The sequence below is a fragment of the Vicia villosa genome, linkage group LG3, assembly GCF_029867415.1.
Source record: "Vicia villosa cultivar HV-30 ecotype Madison, WI linkage group LG3, Vvil1.0, whole genome shotgun sequence".
Classification (NCBI taxonomy): domain Eukaryota; kingdom Viridiplantae; phylum Streptophyta; class Magnoliopsida; order Fabales; family Fabaceae; genus Vicia; species Vicia villosa.
In genome coordinates this window covers 8758568-8777082 of record NC_081182.1, presented here as the reverse complement: position 1 = coordinate 8777082, position 18515 = coordinate 8758568, and the positions used below count along the sequence as shown (strand labels likewise).

At 31.8% G+C, this 18515-nt stretch overlaps 1 protein-coding gene across 1 annotated transcript; it reads left to right on the top strand.

Annotated features, from left to right (window-relative positions):
• The first annotated feature begins 15758 nt into the window (after positions 1-15758).
• On the top strand, positions 15759-18300 carry LOC131654860 (BEL1-like homeodomain protein 11). The gene is made up of 4 exons (XM_058924786.1): positions 15759-16974; positions 17202-17593; positions 17716-17776; positions 17871-18300. Exons 1-4 carry the CDS (start codon positions 16225-16227, stop codon positions 18024-18026), a joined length of 1359 nt encoding a protein of 452 aa, XP_058780769.1. The 5' UTR covers positions 15759-16224; the 3' UTR covers positions 18027-18300.
• The last annotated feature ends 215 nt before the right edge of the window (positions 18301-18515 follow it).

Here is an 18515-nt window from a genome sequence, read left to right as displayed (position 1 = left end):
TAAACATCAATTAAGGATCAATGGAAAATGATATATGATTTTATTAGGTATTATCACATTGGATTACATATATCATTCTTTTCGGCTAAGCACAAATTACTTAAAAAAATAAATTATATCATCCTTTTCACTCTTTAATACAATCATGGCGGCACCTTTCTCTCCTATTGTTTTTATCATCTCGAGCTTCTTGCAACAATAAATTTTTTTAATAACAACTGTTTTTTCAATGCCTTAACTCTAACTCTAAAAACTTTTAAATTAATAAGGCTTCAAAATCTAAGCAAATCTAAATGAATTTTTTGTTCTCACAATTAATTTATTGAAAATGTTAAATAAAAAAATTACCAAGGAAAAGGAAAGAATAAACACTATTATAAATAACCATCTTATCTCGGACGCAAAATGACTTTTATCTCGGTTACACGAGGTAACGAAGGAACTCATGAAAAGTGCGTCACTTAACCTCTAAGTTAATGTTAAACCAACGAGTAACGTGATCATTGGTTCGATCTACGGGTGTCAACGAGGAAGGAATGTTCGGAGGATGCTTTCCTGTTTCTCGTCCCGCCCCCAAATTTATTCACGATCCTCGTCCCCAATCTCCGCCATAGGGGAATATTTTCTCTCATCTCCATCCCCACAGAGATCTAATGATCTTAAGAAAATTTATATACTTTTTCGATCAAAACTATAATACTAGTATTTTGTTATTTTTTCCTTTTAAAATAAAAATACATCTTGCATCAATAACAAAAAAACAAAGCAAAAGTACTTACTGTTGCTAATATTTTTTCTTTAAAAAAATAAATAAATATTAACAGAACTTGTTACTACTATGTTTCTACTAATTTACTACCACAGTACCGCTGTTGTCCAGCGCAAATGGTTGATTATGTGTGAGTATGGCTACTAATTTATTAATTGAATGAAAAACAGGTTACAGTTGGAAGTAAAGTGAATTTGAGGAGTAATTATCATACACAATGAATAAAGAAGAGTGGTTTTTATGATGATAATGATGAGAACAGATGAGATGATGAATGGAGGAGACAAAGATAATTGAGAAAAGAAAAGTAGGAGACGGTGTGTACATTCTATGTGTTGTGTGCACTTTTCTAGGTTTGGGTACTTGAGTAGTGAAATAATACATTATACAATAAAGGGTTAATACCATTTCAGCTCCCTGTCATATAGGCGACTTTTGGTTTTGCCCCTGTAAAAAAAATACCCTTGCCATTTGAAGATTATGTTCTTTTAGACCTTGGAGGAAAGGGACACACGCCTGATGCTTATTTGTCACGCTGACTGGACTTTTTTTATTTTTTTTAAAAACTATAAAATTTTGCAACCAATGGGTGTTGAACCCATGACCTCCATGCATCAAGCAAGAAGTGCTACTACTAGGTCATCTTGTCCTCGTAAAAACTTTTACTTCGAAATTGTATATGTTAAATAATTGTTAGTCATATTTCATTTTTTTAATCAAAGCATTACTTTATATTACCAAAAAACAATGAATACAATCCGATCCAGAGATCTAGGAATCATCAACGACCACTAGTTAATTATACACACTAACATGTACATTTAACTTTCTTATGCCAGTACACCTAGTTTTAACAATAAAGATAACTTTATCAGCAATATTTGAATCAACACTACAACCATTAAAAATGATGTTGTTCCTATCATGCCAAATCTCATAGATAGTTTCAATAAGTTCCATCTTCGCCATTTTCCACTGCAGCCTTTTCCTCTTGGTTATGTTGACCAACCAATTAATTTCTTGATCCAATTTCATAGGAATATGCTGCAGTTTCAACCATCTAAGGATATCACACCAGATTTTCTTCGTATGGCTACACTAAAAAAAAGTGTTGAATGTCTTCCTCCTTGTTACAGTAGCAACAGATCGAGTCTGCTATAATACTGAATCGTATCAATCTCGCTTTTGTTGCCAATCTTTGTAGCAGCGCTATCCAAAGAGTGAAACAAGCCTTAGGCCGAGCAAAATTATCTAAGAGAATGTGTTTCCAGCACATGTGATCTTAGTCACCACGAAGGGCCTTATACATGCTACCAGTGTTGTACTTGTCTGTCATAACAGCTTTATTCCAGTATGCATTACTCATCAAAATATCCTTATGCTTAAGAATCTTCTTCAAGATCCACAAACTTGAAGAAGTAATATGCCAGTTTAGGATGTCTCAACCTTTGAAATAAAATGTATCAAGCCAATGAATCCATCAGCGGTCCGCTTTCATATGAATATTCCATAACAATTTTCCAAGTGCTTCTTGGTTCCATTGTTGCAAGCTCAAGATGTTCAGACCGCCAGCAACTTTTGGTTTACAAACTGATTCCCAAGCGATCGGTGCTCTTCTACTGCAGTCTGAACCACTCCACAAAAAACTGTGACAGATAACGTCAATATGCTTCATCACATGATTAGGGAGAGGAAACACCTGTAACCAATAAGCAGTGATAACAAATAGGACACTCCTTATTAGTTGACATCTACCTGCGTAGCTAAGGAGGTAGGCAGACCAATGCTTTACACGGGCATTAACTTTTTTGATAAGAGGTTGACATTGAGTAATAGTAAGTTTTCTGCTTGCCAACGGGACACCTAAATATTTAAAGCGGAGGTCCCTAATCTGAAGTTCAGTTCCCTCCATAATATCTTGTTGCACATTATAACTCACACCCCCAAAGTATAATTTGAACTTGGCAGGGTGGGCTTTAAGGCCAATAGCAGAAGAAAATTCCTTGAACACATTCGTCATAATACTGACAGAAAAAGCATCTCCTCTTGTAAAAATTATCAAGTCATCTGTAAAACAAATATTAGTTAGATAGAGTTTCTTGCAGCGAGGGTGAAAGTTGAAATTCGGATTATTCTGCGGAGTAGACGAACTTATGTGCAAGTATTCTGTTGTGAATTCAATGCCAAGAACAAAGTATAATGCAAAGAAGAATAAAGGACAAGGAAGAATAAGAACACAAGAATTGGTTATAACTGCTATTCTCTTACTTTCTCTTAAAATAAGATTACAAGTTTATAAGAATAACAAATAACCTCTCTCACCCTAAATTAGAATTTGCAGCTTAGCAATGATGAGAGACTAGTATGCTTTATAATAAAACCTAACATACTACCTAATGGGCTTTTTCCACAAGGCCCATTACACAAGCCAACTTAATAAACAAGCTAACTTAACAAATTAGGGTTTAAACACTAACCCTAATTTAACATGCTAACAACCCTAGCATTTTCGACACAAACATGTGAACAACCTTCGACTTCATGCTTAAACCTGTCGAACCAAGAAGCTACCCTTCGACCATACTAGAGTTCGATCCAATATCTCACATATTCCATAACCAAAACAAAAAGTAAAGGAGAGATTGGGTCTCCCTGCCTGAGACCTCGTTTCGCTTTCAGCAAATATGTGACTTGTCCATTTATAGAATATCTGTAGGAGACGGTGCAAACACATTCCATAATCCAATCAACAAACTTAATAGGGAAGTTCATTTCCTTCATAATAGTTTCTAAAGCAATCCATTCGACCGTGTCGTACGCCTTTTAGATATCCATTTGGATAACACACCTAGGTGAGATATGCTTACGATTGTAACCTGTCAAATATACGCCATTAGAAAGTTATCGTGGATAACTCTGCCAGGTATGAAAGCGACTAGCTTGAATTAATAACCTCATTGATGACTTTACTCAATCTGGTTGTGAGGATTTTGGACAAGATTTTGTAAATAGTGGTACAACAAGCTATAGGTCAAATATCTCTCATATTGGTAGCATTAGGAGTTTTAGGAGTTAAAGTCACCACTGCATAATTGATTGCAGCATAAAGCTTATGATGTTCATAAAAGTCTTGGACAGCTAGGCTCAAATCGTGTTTCACAATGTCCCTGGAACTTTTAAATTTTTTTGCAGTGAAACCATCAAGACCTGGAGATTTAGTATCACCATTACCTGTTAATGCACTCCAAATTTCCTTTTTTGTAATAGGCTGAATCAATGTCTCTTTACTATCTTCTTTCAATGGTGTTCCTTTTCTTAAAATTTCAATATTCACATGTAGCAAGTTTGTAGAGGAAGTACCAATCAACTCCTCGTAAAACCAAAGTACTTCCTTCTCCATCTCTTTTTGCTTAATAATAATATTACCATATTTGTTGACTAATTGCAAGATTTTGTTCTGTTTTTGCCTCCCCTTAACAATTGCATGAAAGTATGCGTTGTTAGTATCCCCTAATTTAATCCATGTAGCCTTAGCTCTCTGCATCAAAAGCTTCTCTTCCTCTTCAGTAGAGAGCATGATTTTATCAGTTTGGTTTCCTGTATAAGTTCACCATTGAAAGGATCCTCAACAAGTCTTTGTTGAGTATGCACCAGCTTCATTATATAATCCTAAAGCAGGTTCACCTCTTTAGTTACTCTTCTGTTTAGCCCCCTCAAAAGGGGTTGTAGTCTCTTCAACTTGCTCGAGAGGACAAACATAGGATATCCATGCAACCTGTTATTCCAACTAACCTTAACCACTTCCAGAAAATCAAGTATTTCATATTTTCATTATGTTTAAACTATTTTATGATAAGTAATGTAATATTATATTTAATAATAAGTAATAATATCTTATTATTCAATTAATATTATTTTATATTTATTATTATATGTAAAAATTAATTTCAGTTTATTTTAAAATTAGTAAAGAGTATAATTTTATTAATTATTATATGTTAAAATGATTAAAAAATACAATAAATATCAAAATGTGTTTTGATGTACAATTGTTTTTAAAATATATATATAGAAATAAACTGAAATTAATTTAAATATAATCCATAGTATATATTTGAATAAATAAACTATAATATATATTTAAAAATAAACTGAAATTAATTTTTAATATATAATGATAAACTGATATATATATATATATATATATATATATATATATATATATATATATATATATATATATATATATATATATATATATATATATATATATATATATAAATTGAAATTAGTTTTTAATATATAATAATAAACTAAAATTAGTTTGTAATATATAGTATATTTGGATAAACAAAAATAAAAATATTTGAATAAACTGGAATTAATTTTTAATATATAATAATAAACTGAAATTATTTAGATTCTACTCTTCATTTTATTATATTTAAAAAATAAAAAATATATTAATTTATTAACATATATATATATATATATATATATATATATATATATATATATTTGTTATTAATATATCAAAACAATAAAACAAATGACTAATGTAACATACTAAAAATAAAAGCAACGTAAAATAATTTAGATTCTACTATTAATTTTAATATAATTAAACAGTAAAATATAATAAAAAATAAAACAATATTAATTTATTAATATTTTAACATATATTTATTATTAATATATTGAATAACATAACAATTGGTTAATATATATATATATATATATATATATATATATATATATATATAGATTTAGTTTGTTAAAATAACAATTATTTAACATATACAATTCAGAAGCAAAAGTTTTTATGAAGGACAAGATTGCCTAGTAGTAGCACCTCTTGCTTGGTCCATGGAGGTTATGGGTTCAATACAGTAAAATCATTTTTGAAATTTTTTAAATGGCAAAATAATTTCCCTTCGGTTTTAAAAACAACTGACAGGTTACACTAGTTTTCCCCTTGATTTTGACATATAACCGACATGTTAAACATTATCTTAATCTTAATCTTAATATATATATATATATATATATATATATATATATATATATATATATATATATATATATATATATATAAATTCAAGGTTGTCGTGATGAAAATCCTAGCCACGTGTCATCATGATAGCAACTATTGGCAAAACCTCCTCCAATATATGCATACACACTGATAAATGACACATATTCATCTTTTATTGGGGCGCCATCTATACGAGGTTTAATAACGTTCAATTAGATTCTCGTGTAGCCAAGAATATTAGGTTGAGATTTGCAGGGGGTTTCATCCAGAAAAATCACGGATTTGTCCTCCAAGATCTTTGGTAGATTTAGGGGTATTCGTGCAAGACGGTCCAAGAGGAATCGCAGCCTAGTGAAATCTTTGCAGATAAATCATGCAAAGGAGTAGCGCGAGAACGACAGATTGAATTGGGAGGGAGTCTTGTGTTGCAATAGGTAAAATTGATCGTGCATGAAGACTTTTGAGATAAAGAACTTAAAGTAGTAGCAATAGTCGAATAGTTAATTGGTAGTTATTGTGTCTTAAAAGAAGATAAGAGGTTGAATCAACATCAAACGAATAGGGTTTGTAATGGTTGATCTTGGAACACTTGTCTTGTAGTTACTTTTTGCAAATTAAGAAATCATTTCTCAATTTCATTTGAAATTAAGGGCAGACATACCCATACACAAGGACGACTTAAGGAACTGCCTTACCAAATCCTTGTATCACTCTATCTCTTCTTTCTCTCTTACTCTCTCTTTTACATCATTGTTCATAAAAGTGATGTAATTCACAAATGTACAAAGTATACAGAGAGGTCTATGTGTATATGTGTGTGTGTATATATATATATATATATATATATATATATATATATATATATATATATATATATATATATATATATATATATATATATATATATATTTGTAGATCTTCATTTTTCATTCTGCTTGTAATAATAATAATAATAATCTTACAGATGATTGGTTTCATGTTAGCTGCACACAATTTTTTGTAAAAGGATAAGGAAAATGTCTTTTGCATTAATGTTGTATAAGAAAAATGAAACTCTGTGTGAAAAAAATTGGTGACATGTACGATGTGAATATTCTGGCTTTTCTTTAGGCTATGTTTGGGAGTTTGGAGGAGAAAGGAAGAGAGGGCTTCAAAAATTGATTTTTTAAAAAAATTTAGAGAATTTTTTATATTTTTTGAAAAAAGGATTTTGTTTAGAATGATTAAATAATGTTTATCATTAATGTATTTTTACTTTTTGAAATACTATAACACCAAAAATAATATTTGAACATTTTATCTAAGCCCTCCAAAACCCTCATTCAATACAAATTGTGAGTTTCCCAAATTATATGGTTTTTTGTGTTATGAAGAAAACCAAACCCTTCAAAACTCTCCGAACTAAAATCTTTATATTCTTTTTCCCCAATCCTTCATATTTTTCAAAGTCCCCCTCTCCCCTCCGAACTCTCAAACATAGCCTTAATAATTTTCTTTCACAACATGTGGTGGGGTGTGGTGTGGTCCATGTGCATACTTTGGTCCATGTGAAGTGGGGTTGTTTTTAAAATATGCGTATAATTGACTAATTATAACATTAAACTATAAAAATGACATTTAAATAGAAACAAAAAAATTCTTTTAAAACGACACTTAAAAAAAACGGAGGGAGTAATTAGTAACTTCCTTGGAAGCAATTGAAGAGGAGAATAACAAATTTGTTTAGATTCTAAGAGCATGATTGATATTGCAATGAGTTTTATGAAATTACACGGAGTTCTTGTGGTTTTCAAAATGTTACAAATAGGGTTGTTGATAGTATACTTCTTTAAGAGAACCAATAATGTACCGAACTAAATCATAACAAAGATTGTAAAATCGAACTGAACCGTTTTAATTTCTTTAGAACCGACCTGAACTAAACAATTTTGTTGGTATACCAGTTTTTAATTGTGAATTATACCAAACTATTAGTAACCATTTGTAAGAGAATCCACATATAGAGAATTATTATATTTTAAAATCAACCAATTATATATCCTATTTGTTAATATAAACTCATATTTCTATTTATATACTATTTGTTAACAATTTTAATATCCAAATTAGAACTGAGTTTATATTAATCAACCAATTATAAATACAACTGTAATATTCTATTATCATCTTTCTATTTATATATCATTTCATTATTATAAAAAAGAACAGGATTAATGCCTGTTTCACTACATACCAAAAAAAAAAAAAAACCTTTTTCAAAGGTATATATAAATAATGAGTTTCTATTTTAATAATATTTTTAGAACCAATCAATTAAAAAATATATAATTTGACAAAAATAATATAAAACTGGTTATCAACACCATACTCTATTATTGGGGTGATTTAAGATCGATTTTGATCCAAAATCACTCTTTCAAATCGTTATTGTTTCTCTATTAGTTAAATATGTGATTTTCGCATATATTTAGTGTTATTTTTTTAGTAACTTCGTCATTTTAGTGCATCGTTGTTTGTTTTGATTTCTCGTCTTTGTGTGGTGTTCATTTGTTTCAGGTCAAAAGATGATTTTCGATCTAGTGCAGATCTAATCTATGATTTTGGTGCTATTAACACTACAGATCCGGAAGCATGAATATTTTGAATATTTTAATATAATCATAGTTATATTCCTAGGCATATGCAATTTTCGGTTTTATATATGTTATTAACATGGATGTTGTGAGTTGATTCATCCTTTTTTTTTGGTGATTTTTAATTTGTATTGCAATAATACTCGCTATTAATTAAAATGAATGCATATTTTATTTAATTAAAAAAACATAATGATTATTAGTATTAACTATTGAGTTTTTATTTTATCAACAACACATTGTTAATTCTTGAAATATTGAGTGGACCACCTATTATGGTTTCCGCTATCGGGCCACCTATAATTTATTTCCACGTTTCAGTTGTCTAGTTCTGGGCGTGAGGAGGTGCGTTAAGAGTCTCACATCGGATAATATATGGCCTGAACACGTGCTTATAAGTAAGGGCAATCCTCACCCTACAAGTCAGTTTTGTAGGGATGAGTTAGGTCCAACCACATTTCTTAAAATGGTAGTGTGTTAAGAGTCTTACATCGAACAATATATGATCTGAACATGTGCTTATAAGTGGGGGCAATCTTCACTCTACTAGCCGGTTTTGTAGGTTAGGTCCAACCACAGTTTTTAACAACGTGAAAATTGAATTTTTACATAATTGATTGAGGTTCCGTTCATTTTAAAATACACTTATCAACTCACATGAAAAATTAATTATTACCATTAAAAAAAATGTAAATTTAAAAAATTAATTTTTCATATTTAAAATAAATTTCAATTCTAAATAGTTAATTTAGAGAAAATACTATTGAACTAAAGGTTCAACATAACTAAGGAATATCATACCAAAAGTATGGTTAGTTAATTACGGTTCGGTTCAACAAGTTTTGGTTTGGTTTAGTTCGGTTATCGAGCTGTTTGATAACATGTTGTTCGATTCACAAACCCGAGATAGCAGTTCGATTATTTATAAACGGTTCGGTTCAATGTTGTGGTTCAGTTAAGTTTTACGGATTTTTTGAACACTCCGAGTTACAAAGTATGTGTTTGATTTTTTTTGTGGTAACAAAAAATGTTTTAAAGTCAACATATTTTAATTAAAAGTGAGTTGAACATAATGTTCGAATTTAAACCCAAAAAGGGAATTGAACAATAATTTTGAGTATCAAAATCATGTCTGAATTGTTTTTTATAAACTTATTAAATGGATCCCAATTGGAGGTCATTCAAGCTCTCCTTTATCGACCATTCAAGCTCTCCTTTTAAAAACTCGAATTTGCCCCTCTGTTTTCGGAATATATTTCTGGACGCACCCTTTGCATCACACAAAAGCGAGTAAATATGATGTCACCCTATAATCAAATTAAAACAAATTTTGAAGATATATATGTGTGTGTGTGTGTGTGTGTGAGAGAGAGAGAGAGAGATAGAGAGAGAGAGAGAATGTGATATAATAAATTGCTCCAGAACCATTACAAGGATAATTTCGGAGATGTATCTCCAGTAATATTATACGGGAAATTGGAATCTTGTCACCTTTGCATATCAGATTATTTCAGAGATGAATCTCCAAAAAAATCAAAAGTGAAATTGCTAAAAATAACAACCTACATGATCAACTTCATTTGTAATATTTTCCTTATACCCTCTCAAAAAACCCTTCCATTCTCAATCAAGTTTTTCACTCTAAATTTCCATTTCTGTGTTTCATCAAATCAAAAGGAGCTAAAGGAAGTGAAATTTAAGGTAAAGTTCATTCTTTTCAACTCTCATTCCTCATGTTAATCTGGTTTGAAACAAAAAAAGGTCACACTTTTACCAGAAGTTAAGTTCCAAAATTCATATGAACTCGTCCGGAGATACATTTTTGGTATATGTCTGTGCTGATTTACTAGCAATCTTTTCGTGTTATGGATGTTTCTTAGTTTTTATGTTTTTGTTTACAGTAGGTATGGTGCATCCCAATGCTATCCCCAAACCTATTGTGTTTCAAGATGCCTCGCTCGTCCTAGTGATGGTTGTAGATATTCGGAACCATTTTATAAATGAACAATAGTATGAATTTTGTGATGACATGCTGCAATGGATTCGTATAGAGGCCACCAAACTAGGGGTTGGTGTTGTGATCGGAAGGTCTGATAGTGGTTCCAATAGAAGAAGTGCATTTGTGACATTGGGATGCGAAAGAAGTGACAAATATAGACCTTCTCTCCGAAATTTCAAACGAGATGAAACTAGTTCAAGAAAATGTGAGTGTCTATTTAAGTTACGTAGTTATCGATTGGCAAATAATAAATGGAAATTTAATGTGATTTGTGGTTTACATAACCATAATTTAAGGGCAAAGTTAGTCGGTCATCCAATTGCATATTGCCTCTTGTCGAAAGAGAAAGAATGTGTTTCCGACATGACATTGAATTTGTTACCTCCCTAAAACATACTTGTAACCTTGAAGCGCAAAAGACCCGGAAATATCTCAAAATATCTAACAAGTGTACAATAGGAGCTATTAATACAAATTAGCACTTAGGAGGATAGAATCGAAATGCAACACCTCCTGAAACTTCTAAAAGATAACAATTACATATCTAGGCACCGAAGATGCGAGGATGAAGTAACAATAAGAGATATATATTGGACTCATCCCAATTCTATAAAATTGTTCAATACGTTTCCCATTGTGCTTATAATTGATTCAACGTATAAGGTCAACAAGTACAAACTTCTATTATTGGAAATTGTTGATATTACGTCAACAGAGAATATGTATTCTGTCGGTTTTTCATTTCTAGAGTGCAAAAAATAGAAAAAAATTATTTGGGCTTTAGAGGTTTTTTTGTCAATGTTGAAGGACCAAGAAGAAATGCCAAAATTAATTGTTACCGACCGCGATACCGCTTTAATGAATTTGGTTGCAAAGGTATTTCGTACTTCTTATGCATTACTTTGTAGGTATCACATTACAAAGAATGTGAGAAGTTGGGTTAAACCCGCGGTAGGGACAAAAATGATAGAAGTCGAAGATGGAAAAATGGTCAAGGCGGGCGTTATCATAGTGTTGGAACACATATTCAATGACAACACTCTATATTCTCACTTGGTCGGCAACATATCTCGATCAGCTCTGAGTTATATTTTTCACGAAGCCAAACGAGTTGTGATTTAGGTTCATATAACTCAAAGTGTGGTTTTACACTTGTGAGAACCTATGGTCTGGAGTCATTAGAAGAGGGCCAGTTTTGATGATGATGGTGTTATGAAAGACGGTAAATCGAATATCTCCATCTCTATAAAGCGATACAATAAATATTTTTAAAGGCCGATGACAGCACAAAAACTCCACATTAAAGATCAATTGAGGAAGAATGCATTTCCGGAGACCACATACTTGAAATCACCCTCTTAACTGGTAAAAACAAAAGCAGCATCTAAGAAGGTCAAGCCTACATTTAGTGACAATTCAACAATGAGGAGTCCATCATATTTTGAACACGTTGACAAACTTTTTCGTGATTCACCGACTCCGAAATATCAGAAAAGTGTTTTTTAAAGGAGCTTCATTAGCAAAATGGCATTTTTGGGGGGAAATCTGTTAGCCCGGGAAATTCCAGCTACAGGTAAGTCAATGTAGAGTGCTAATAGCAATGGTAAAAAATGCTAAGTTAAGAAGTCTCGACTGAAAAGGGCTCGACTTACTAACCAAGCCAACCAAAAGTGTTCATGGTGAACATTGTTTAGAAAAATCTTAAGAACAGATCCACAAGATTAGGATCACTTTCTTTTAAAAACATGTACAAAATCTCGAAAAGGATTTTCAACATTATGGCTGGGGTTGGCAAGGTCACCAATTGTCTAGGACTTAGAATATTCACTAATTCTAAGAGTTAATTAACTAAAAAGACATTTCGACAAGTGCTATAGAACTTAAATAGACATTCGTGAAGGCAATTAGGAGGTTTGAAGCATTTATCAACACAATTATCAGCACGATTTGTGGCTTCTCAGGAGTTATATTCTTGAAAGATGCGTGGAAGCAAGTTAGAGCATGAAGGCCTAAGGATTGGGATACGTATCAGATCTTTAGAATTTAACTGTTGTCGACAGTTATCTTTGTAATAGTATATAATGCAAGCTTATGCATTATAGTCGGGGTCGCAAATCCTTACTAGTTTTTTGTAGAACTAAAGTACCCAAATCATCGAGCGAAATAGTTTGTCAGATATGTGAATATGCGTCCACACTTTAAACATTATGCAAATATTTTACATTCAAAACATTTAGATTAAATGTCATTTATTTCATTTACTTTATGTCTTGTCTATTATCTTAACCCAAAGTTTATTGTCTGTTTCCAGTTGTTTACCGTTCAAGCGTTATAAACTCAAAACAAACACACTTTTCTGACTAATCCCTTGTTGCACAATATGTCTTTAAGATTTTTCGAGTTAATCTCTTAAGTGGACTAAACTTATGACTGTCTGCTATAAACACTAGTGAACAAATTAGCACATCCGGTGGGACCCTTTTGTGCAATACTTTTACTCTTAGTAAGGAAAGTTTTATGTTTACTATAGGTTTTGTCTTTAAATGAAAATATATTCTCAATGTCTATATTTTTATGTGTCTGAGAAATGGTAAGACTTGCTGAAATGGTACATTCAAAGAACACTTCCCTTCCTCAAAATAATGCTTCAGACACAGAATAACCAGTCGGATCGACGACTGGTCTTATAGGTGTTTCGAGTTTTCTTAGGGAAAATCCTATTGTGATAAGCCCAGTATCGACCTCGACTGTATCCCTAAGAGTGGCGGTGCCGCCACCTCAAGTTTCTAGTGTTCCAACTACCCCCGGGGTTACACAGAATCTAGGAGACCCAAGATCTCCTTTTCCCTTGAATTTTTCATTAACCCTGACGGTAGAGAACAACCTTATGGTATGCCAACTACAATGATGGCATTGCATCGACGTATGCGGATAATGTGCTAGAAGTTTTGTCCCCTATTAATCCACGTTGAGCATTAAGGTCTGCAATAAGCAATCTTGTTCGAGGGGCACAACATCATATTATGTCAACATTAACCACTAATTTCGTTTGGTCTATAAGACAGCAGATGGATGAAAGCAATCATGAGATAATTAATTTGTTAACATAACAAATTAGCATTGTGTTTAATTTCTTGATTCAAAACACTAACCATAATTATCAGCAATTGCCCCAACAAATGAGATGTATTACAAATTTATTAGACTTTCATAAGATCTTAATTATTGCAAATTAACCCATTACATCGAAGTGGTAAAACCTATCAAATCTGAATACGCTCCATGTAGTTGGGAGTAGTACTAGCACTCCACGTAGTTCGTAGTAGTAATAGCACCTTGGTGTTGCTAAATACCTAAATAATATGTGTCTAATTCATTGTAGTGATTTATGGGTGCGAGACTTCATTGAGTTTTCTTATGTTAAGAATGTCGGCACCTCGACAAATAGCTTTGAGTGCATGTTTGATTTGGCTTTTAGAAGGGTCAAAAGTAATTTTAGAGGTGTAGAATTGATTATGAGTTGTTTTTAAGATGTTTGTTTAGGTAAAAGTATAATTGATTCTATCTCCATAATTGATTCTATTTGAAGCTATAATTTGTAGTTTCTACCTCCAGAATTGATTCTAGATGATTTTTACACTACAATTTATTATTCAACTCACTTTTACATAAATGTATCCAAACATAAAATAATTCTGCTAAACTCAATTTTGATAAAATCAATTATACCAACTTTAATTCTATTAGAATCATTTCTGTCCACCGTCAATCCAAACACACCCCGAGTCTTTTTATCTTGGTGGATGATGTAACATATTATGGGCTTGTACCATTTTGGAAGTCAAACGGTAAATCATAACTTTAATTAAGAATAAATTCTATCGAAACATATCAAATTCAAATTCAAAGATAAATATCTAAAATCAATTCTTAATATATTCAAAATGAAACAAAACATATACAAAATATAACTATTGCAAAATGACCTCACACTTAAGAAAATTGCAAATGTAAGTGATATCAAACATACACACTTAATTTATAAGTTTTCGGAGATAACATTAATTTATAATTTTGTTAGAATTCTAAAACTTAATCCATCTAAACATCAATTAAAACATCCAATTAGTCAATACTCAATTATGCAATTACCAACAAAAAAGAGAGGGTAAAACAGGATTGAAATGAAAGTTGAAACAAGTACTATTAGTACTTTAACTTTTTAAGCAAGTTGAATGAAGAACGTAGTAAGAAGAAATGAGTGGATTAGATCAAGGTATATGACAGAGCAAGATAGTGACAAGTAGAAAAGAGTCCCGAAAGGAACAAAGATCGCAATCATTGCAATAGCATCGAAAGAGACCAATAACGATCCCCAAAATCACTATCATCTCATCACACACACCACCACCACCTTACACTAAACATATAAAGCATCTCAAATTTTGAACACAACACAAAACCATTTACTAATTTAAAATATCTTAACGAGTGTGTTCTTTCAACATCCCTAATAATAAAGCTAAGGGGTGAAAAAAGTAAAATACTATGACAATCCTAGAAGTGGGAGTGTGTAAAAGATAGCCCACTTTTATCTTTGTGTTTTTGCAGAATGAACAGTTTAACCTATGAAACGAGGGGGAGGGCTCCCCTCCTGTTTGATGAGTTGCTTTTTGTGTTTTGAGTCTCCCAATGCTACAAAAATTTGATGCTTTCAATTTGGGGACCATTTTATTTTTCTGTCATTTTCTTATGTTTTCAAACATAGCCAATTAACTTTGCCCTCTTTAACAAAAATGCCACAACTGTCTCATAGATACATAGGTTCATAGCTCAGCACCTCTGAGGGAGGATAGATAGATAGATAGTAGATCTGCTAAGAGGGAGAAAAATTAAGTATTATTATTATTTTTTTCATCATTGTTGAAACTTGGCTATAAAGATTAAAGAGAGTGTGGCTTCCCTTGCTTGGGTCCACTTCAATAGTGCCTTCAATTTGTACCCTTTTCATTTCTAAATATAAATTTAATATCATATTAATGCAATTTTCATTAATTTTTTATTAAACCGAACTGAATCGAAACATTTCAATTTATAGAATAGAATCAAACCAAATCGAAATCGATTCGGTCAAACGTAAACATGTTAAGCAATAATGATTTTGTTTGCATCTTAACTAGGCCAAAATAAAGTAGTTAGAGTTAAATAGCTAAAAACAGTTCTGCAACTTAGCTGTGTCCTCTTTTTATGTTAACAAAAACATTTCAAACACAATTTTCATAAATACACACACTCTTAAACACTATCCTAAACACACCTAGGTTTTTTATTGACACTTTCTCCTAAGTGCTACTAATATATACTAATAAATAATAATACTAGTCTATGATTTTGTCATGTGTATAGTATAGTACAGTATATAGTAGTACTCCTCCAAGTTTGTTTTACATTTTTCTTACTGATTCAAACATGAAACTTGGGATTTGATTGTGACCACTGATTATCCTCACTCACCAATGAATCTATCTACTGCTCTACCTTAGTACGGATGTATGTATTCACCACTTCTATGTTGTTTATGTCATGTCTTCACCATATATAACTTTTTTGCTCAAATAGTTTCTCACTGCGTTAAAAACAACAGTGTTGATTCGATTCGATTCGATTCCCTCTCCATAAAAACCTCTCTCCTTTCACTGTTCTAGAGATATATTCACATGCCTCAACAACTTCTTCTTTTCTTATTTAATCACTTTCTCTTTCTCTCACATACTCAAAAGCTATTATTATGTCTAACTCAATGACCCATCAAAATCAGTTTGAGAACCAAGATTTACTAGGTAGTGGTGGTTATGTTTCATCTTCTTCTTCTTTAAGGAACAACAATGCTTATTCTCAAACATTCCATCACAATATTGAACAGCTATCACAAGGTTCTGAAATGAGTCATACAAGACATTTGATGGATCTGCTTGGTGCAGCAAACGACAACAACAATCATCAAACTCATCAACAAGGTTTATCACTTTCTCTAGGCTCTCACATGCTTGTTGTTCCTACTTCTGATGAATACAGAAACCGTTCCTTGAATCAAGGTCTTATGATTAACCCAACATACTTCATGTCTGCTCAAGAACAGACACGTGATCAACCTGTGGTGGAGAATAATAATAATAATAATAATCTTACAAGTGATTATTTTTATGGAAGTTTTGGTTCAGGTGGTTCTTCTAATAACTCATTGTTGAACCGTTCTACTTCTACTTCTTATGGAAATGAGAGTTTTGGTTCTGTTATTGGAAACTCTAGATATCTTAAACCGGTTCAGTCGCTTCTTGAAGATCTTGTTGATGTTGGTGGAAATGTGATTGATAGAATGAATGAAAAGTATGCTGAGAAACTGTTTCATGCAAGTAGAACTGGTGCTAGAACACTTTCTTCTGAGCTTAAAGCTGAGTTGAGGATTCATGGACATTTGTTGGCTGATAAACATGAACATCAAGTCAAAATTGCCAAGCTCATTTCTTTGTTGGATGAGGTTAGTCTTCTCTGGTATATTTTGTAGCACCGGCACCTCTGAAAAAAAGTGTGTCAGTATCTGTGTCTGAAACCGATTCTGACACATGCGATTACGTTTATTTTATTCATTTTTTCAAATTATTATTTATGTCGGCGTGTCTGTGTTTCTGGTGTCCGTGCTTCATAACTTTTAAGTGCTTATCATATAAGTGCTTATGTTTAAGTTATTTTCTAATTTTTTTTCAGGTTGAGAGTAGATATGAGAAATATTATCATCAAATGGAAGAAGTGGTGTCATCTTTTGAAATGATAGCAGGTTTAGGAGCTGCTAAATGTTACACTGCTTTGGCACTTCAAGCAATGTCTAGACATTTTTGTAGCTTAAGAGATGCAATAATGTCACAAATAAATGTTGAGAAAAGAAAACTGTTTCAAGATGTACCAAAAATCAACAATGGATTATCTCAACTTAGTTTATTTGAGAGAGAAAACAATAGTAACAACAGACAGAATAGAATGTCTCTTCAACAACTTGGAATCATTCAGAATCAAAGACAAGTTTGGAGACCTATTAGAGGCTTACCTGAAACCTCTGTTGCAATTCTTCGTGCTTGGTTGTTTGAGCATTTTCTTCATCCGTAAGCTTATACATAAAAAAAAAAATCTTGTTTTTATGATCTTCTGTCATTTTATTTTTGTCTTGTTAGTGACAAATTGACAATGTTACTAATTTGATGTCTGGTTTTTTTTGTGTGTGCAGGTATCCTAATGATTCTGAGAAATTAATGCTGGCTTCGCAAACCGGTTTAACTAAAAACCAAGTAATTTCTTATCCTTAAACTACTTTTTTTTCGTAGTTATTAATAATGTCAATGTTAATTTAGTAGTGTTAAAATTCATATACTACTTGTTTAGGTGTCAAATTGGTTCATAAATGCGAGGGTAAGGTTATGGAAACCAATGATAGAAGAAATGTACAAAGAAGAGTTTGGAGACTCATCTGAAGACTCCAATCCACAAGCTAACAATTACATGTCAAGAGAAGATGCAACAGACTGTGTGGAGGATTAGGAATTAGTTTAATTTAATTAAAGCTTCTGAAGATAAAAAAGAATTTTGTTGGAAATATTAGTACTTATGTAACATTGACAAGATGGGGCAATATGTTTTTGAGGTGAATTTATAGTTTTTGAAATTCATGAGTAATGATGTTGGTTAGATTAGTAACAAAGCAGACATCATTGTTTTGACCCTTCCTTGTAGTCATGTCATCAGCTTGATACTACTACCATGTACTGTTGATATGAAACAGAAAGGAATGGATAACAGAATTGTTTTTCCATTAACAAATTGTAGTACTCCTAATTTGCTATCATAATCAGTTACATCCAGTATGTAACTGTCACGTACTAGCTTGTCATGTTTTATCTTGTCATAAATGAGATAGCCATTGCGTATGATTTGATGATCTATACTTGTGTTAAATCGAATTAATAGAATAAAAGAAAATATGCTGCTTGTAAAATAAAAGAGTTTGGTAATTTTTACATCAAACTATAC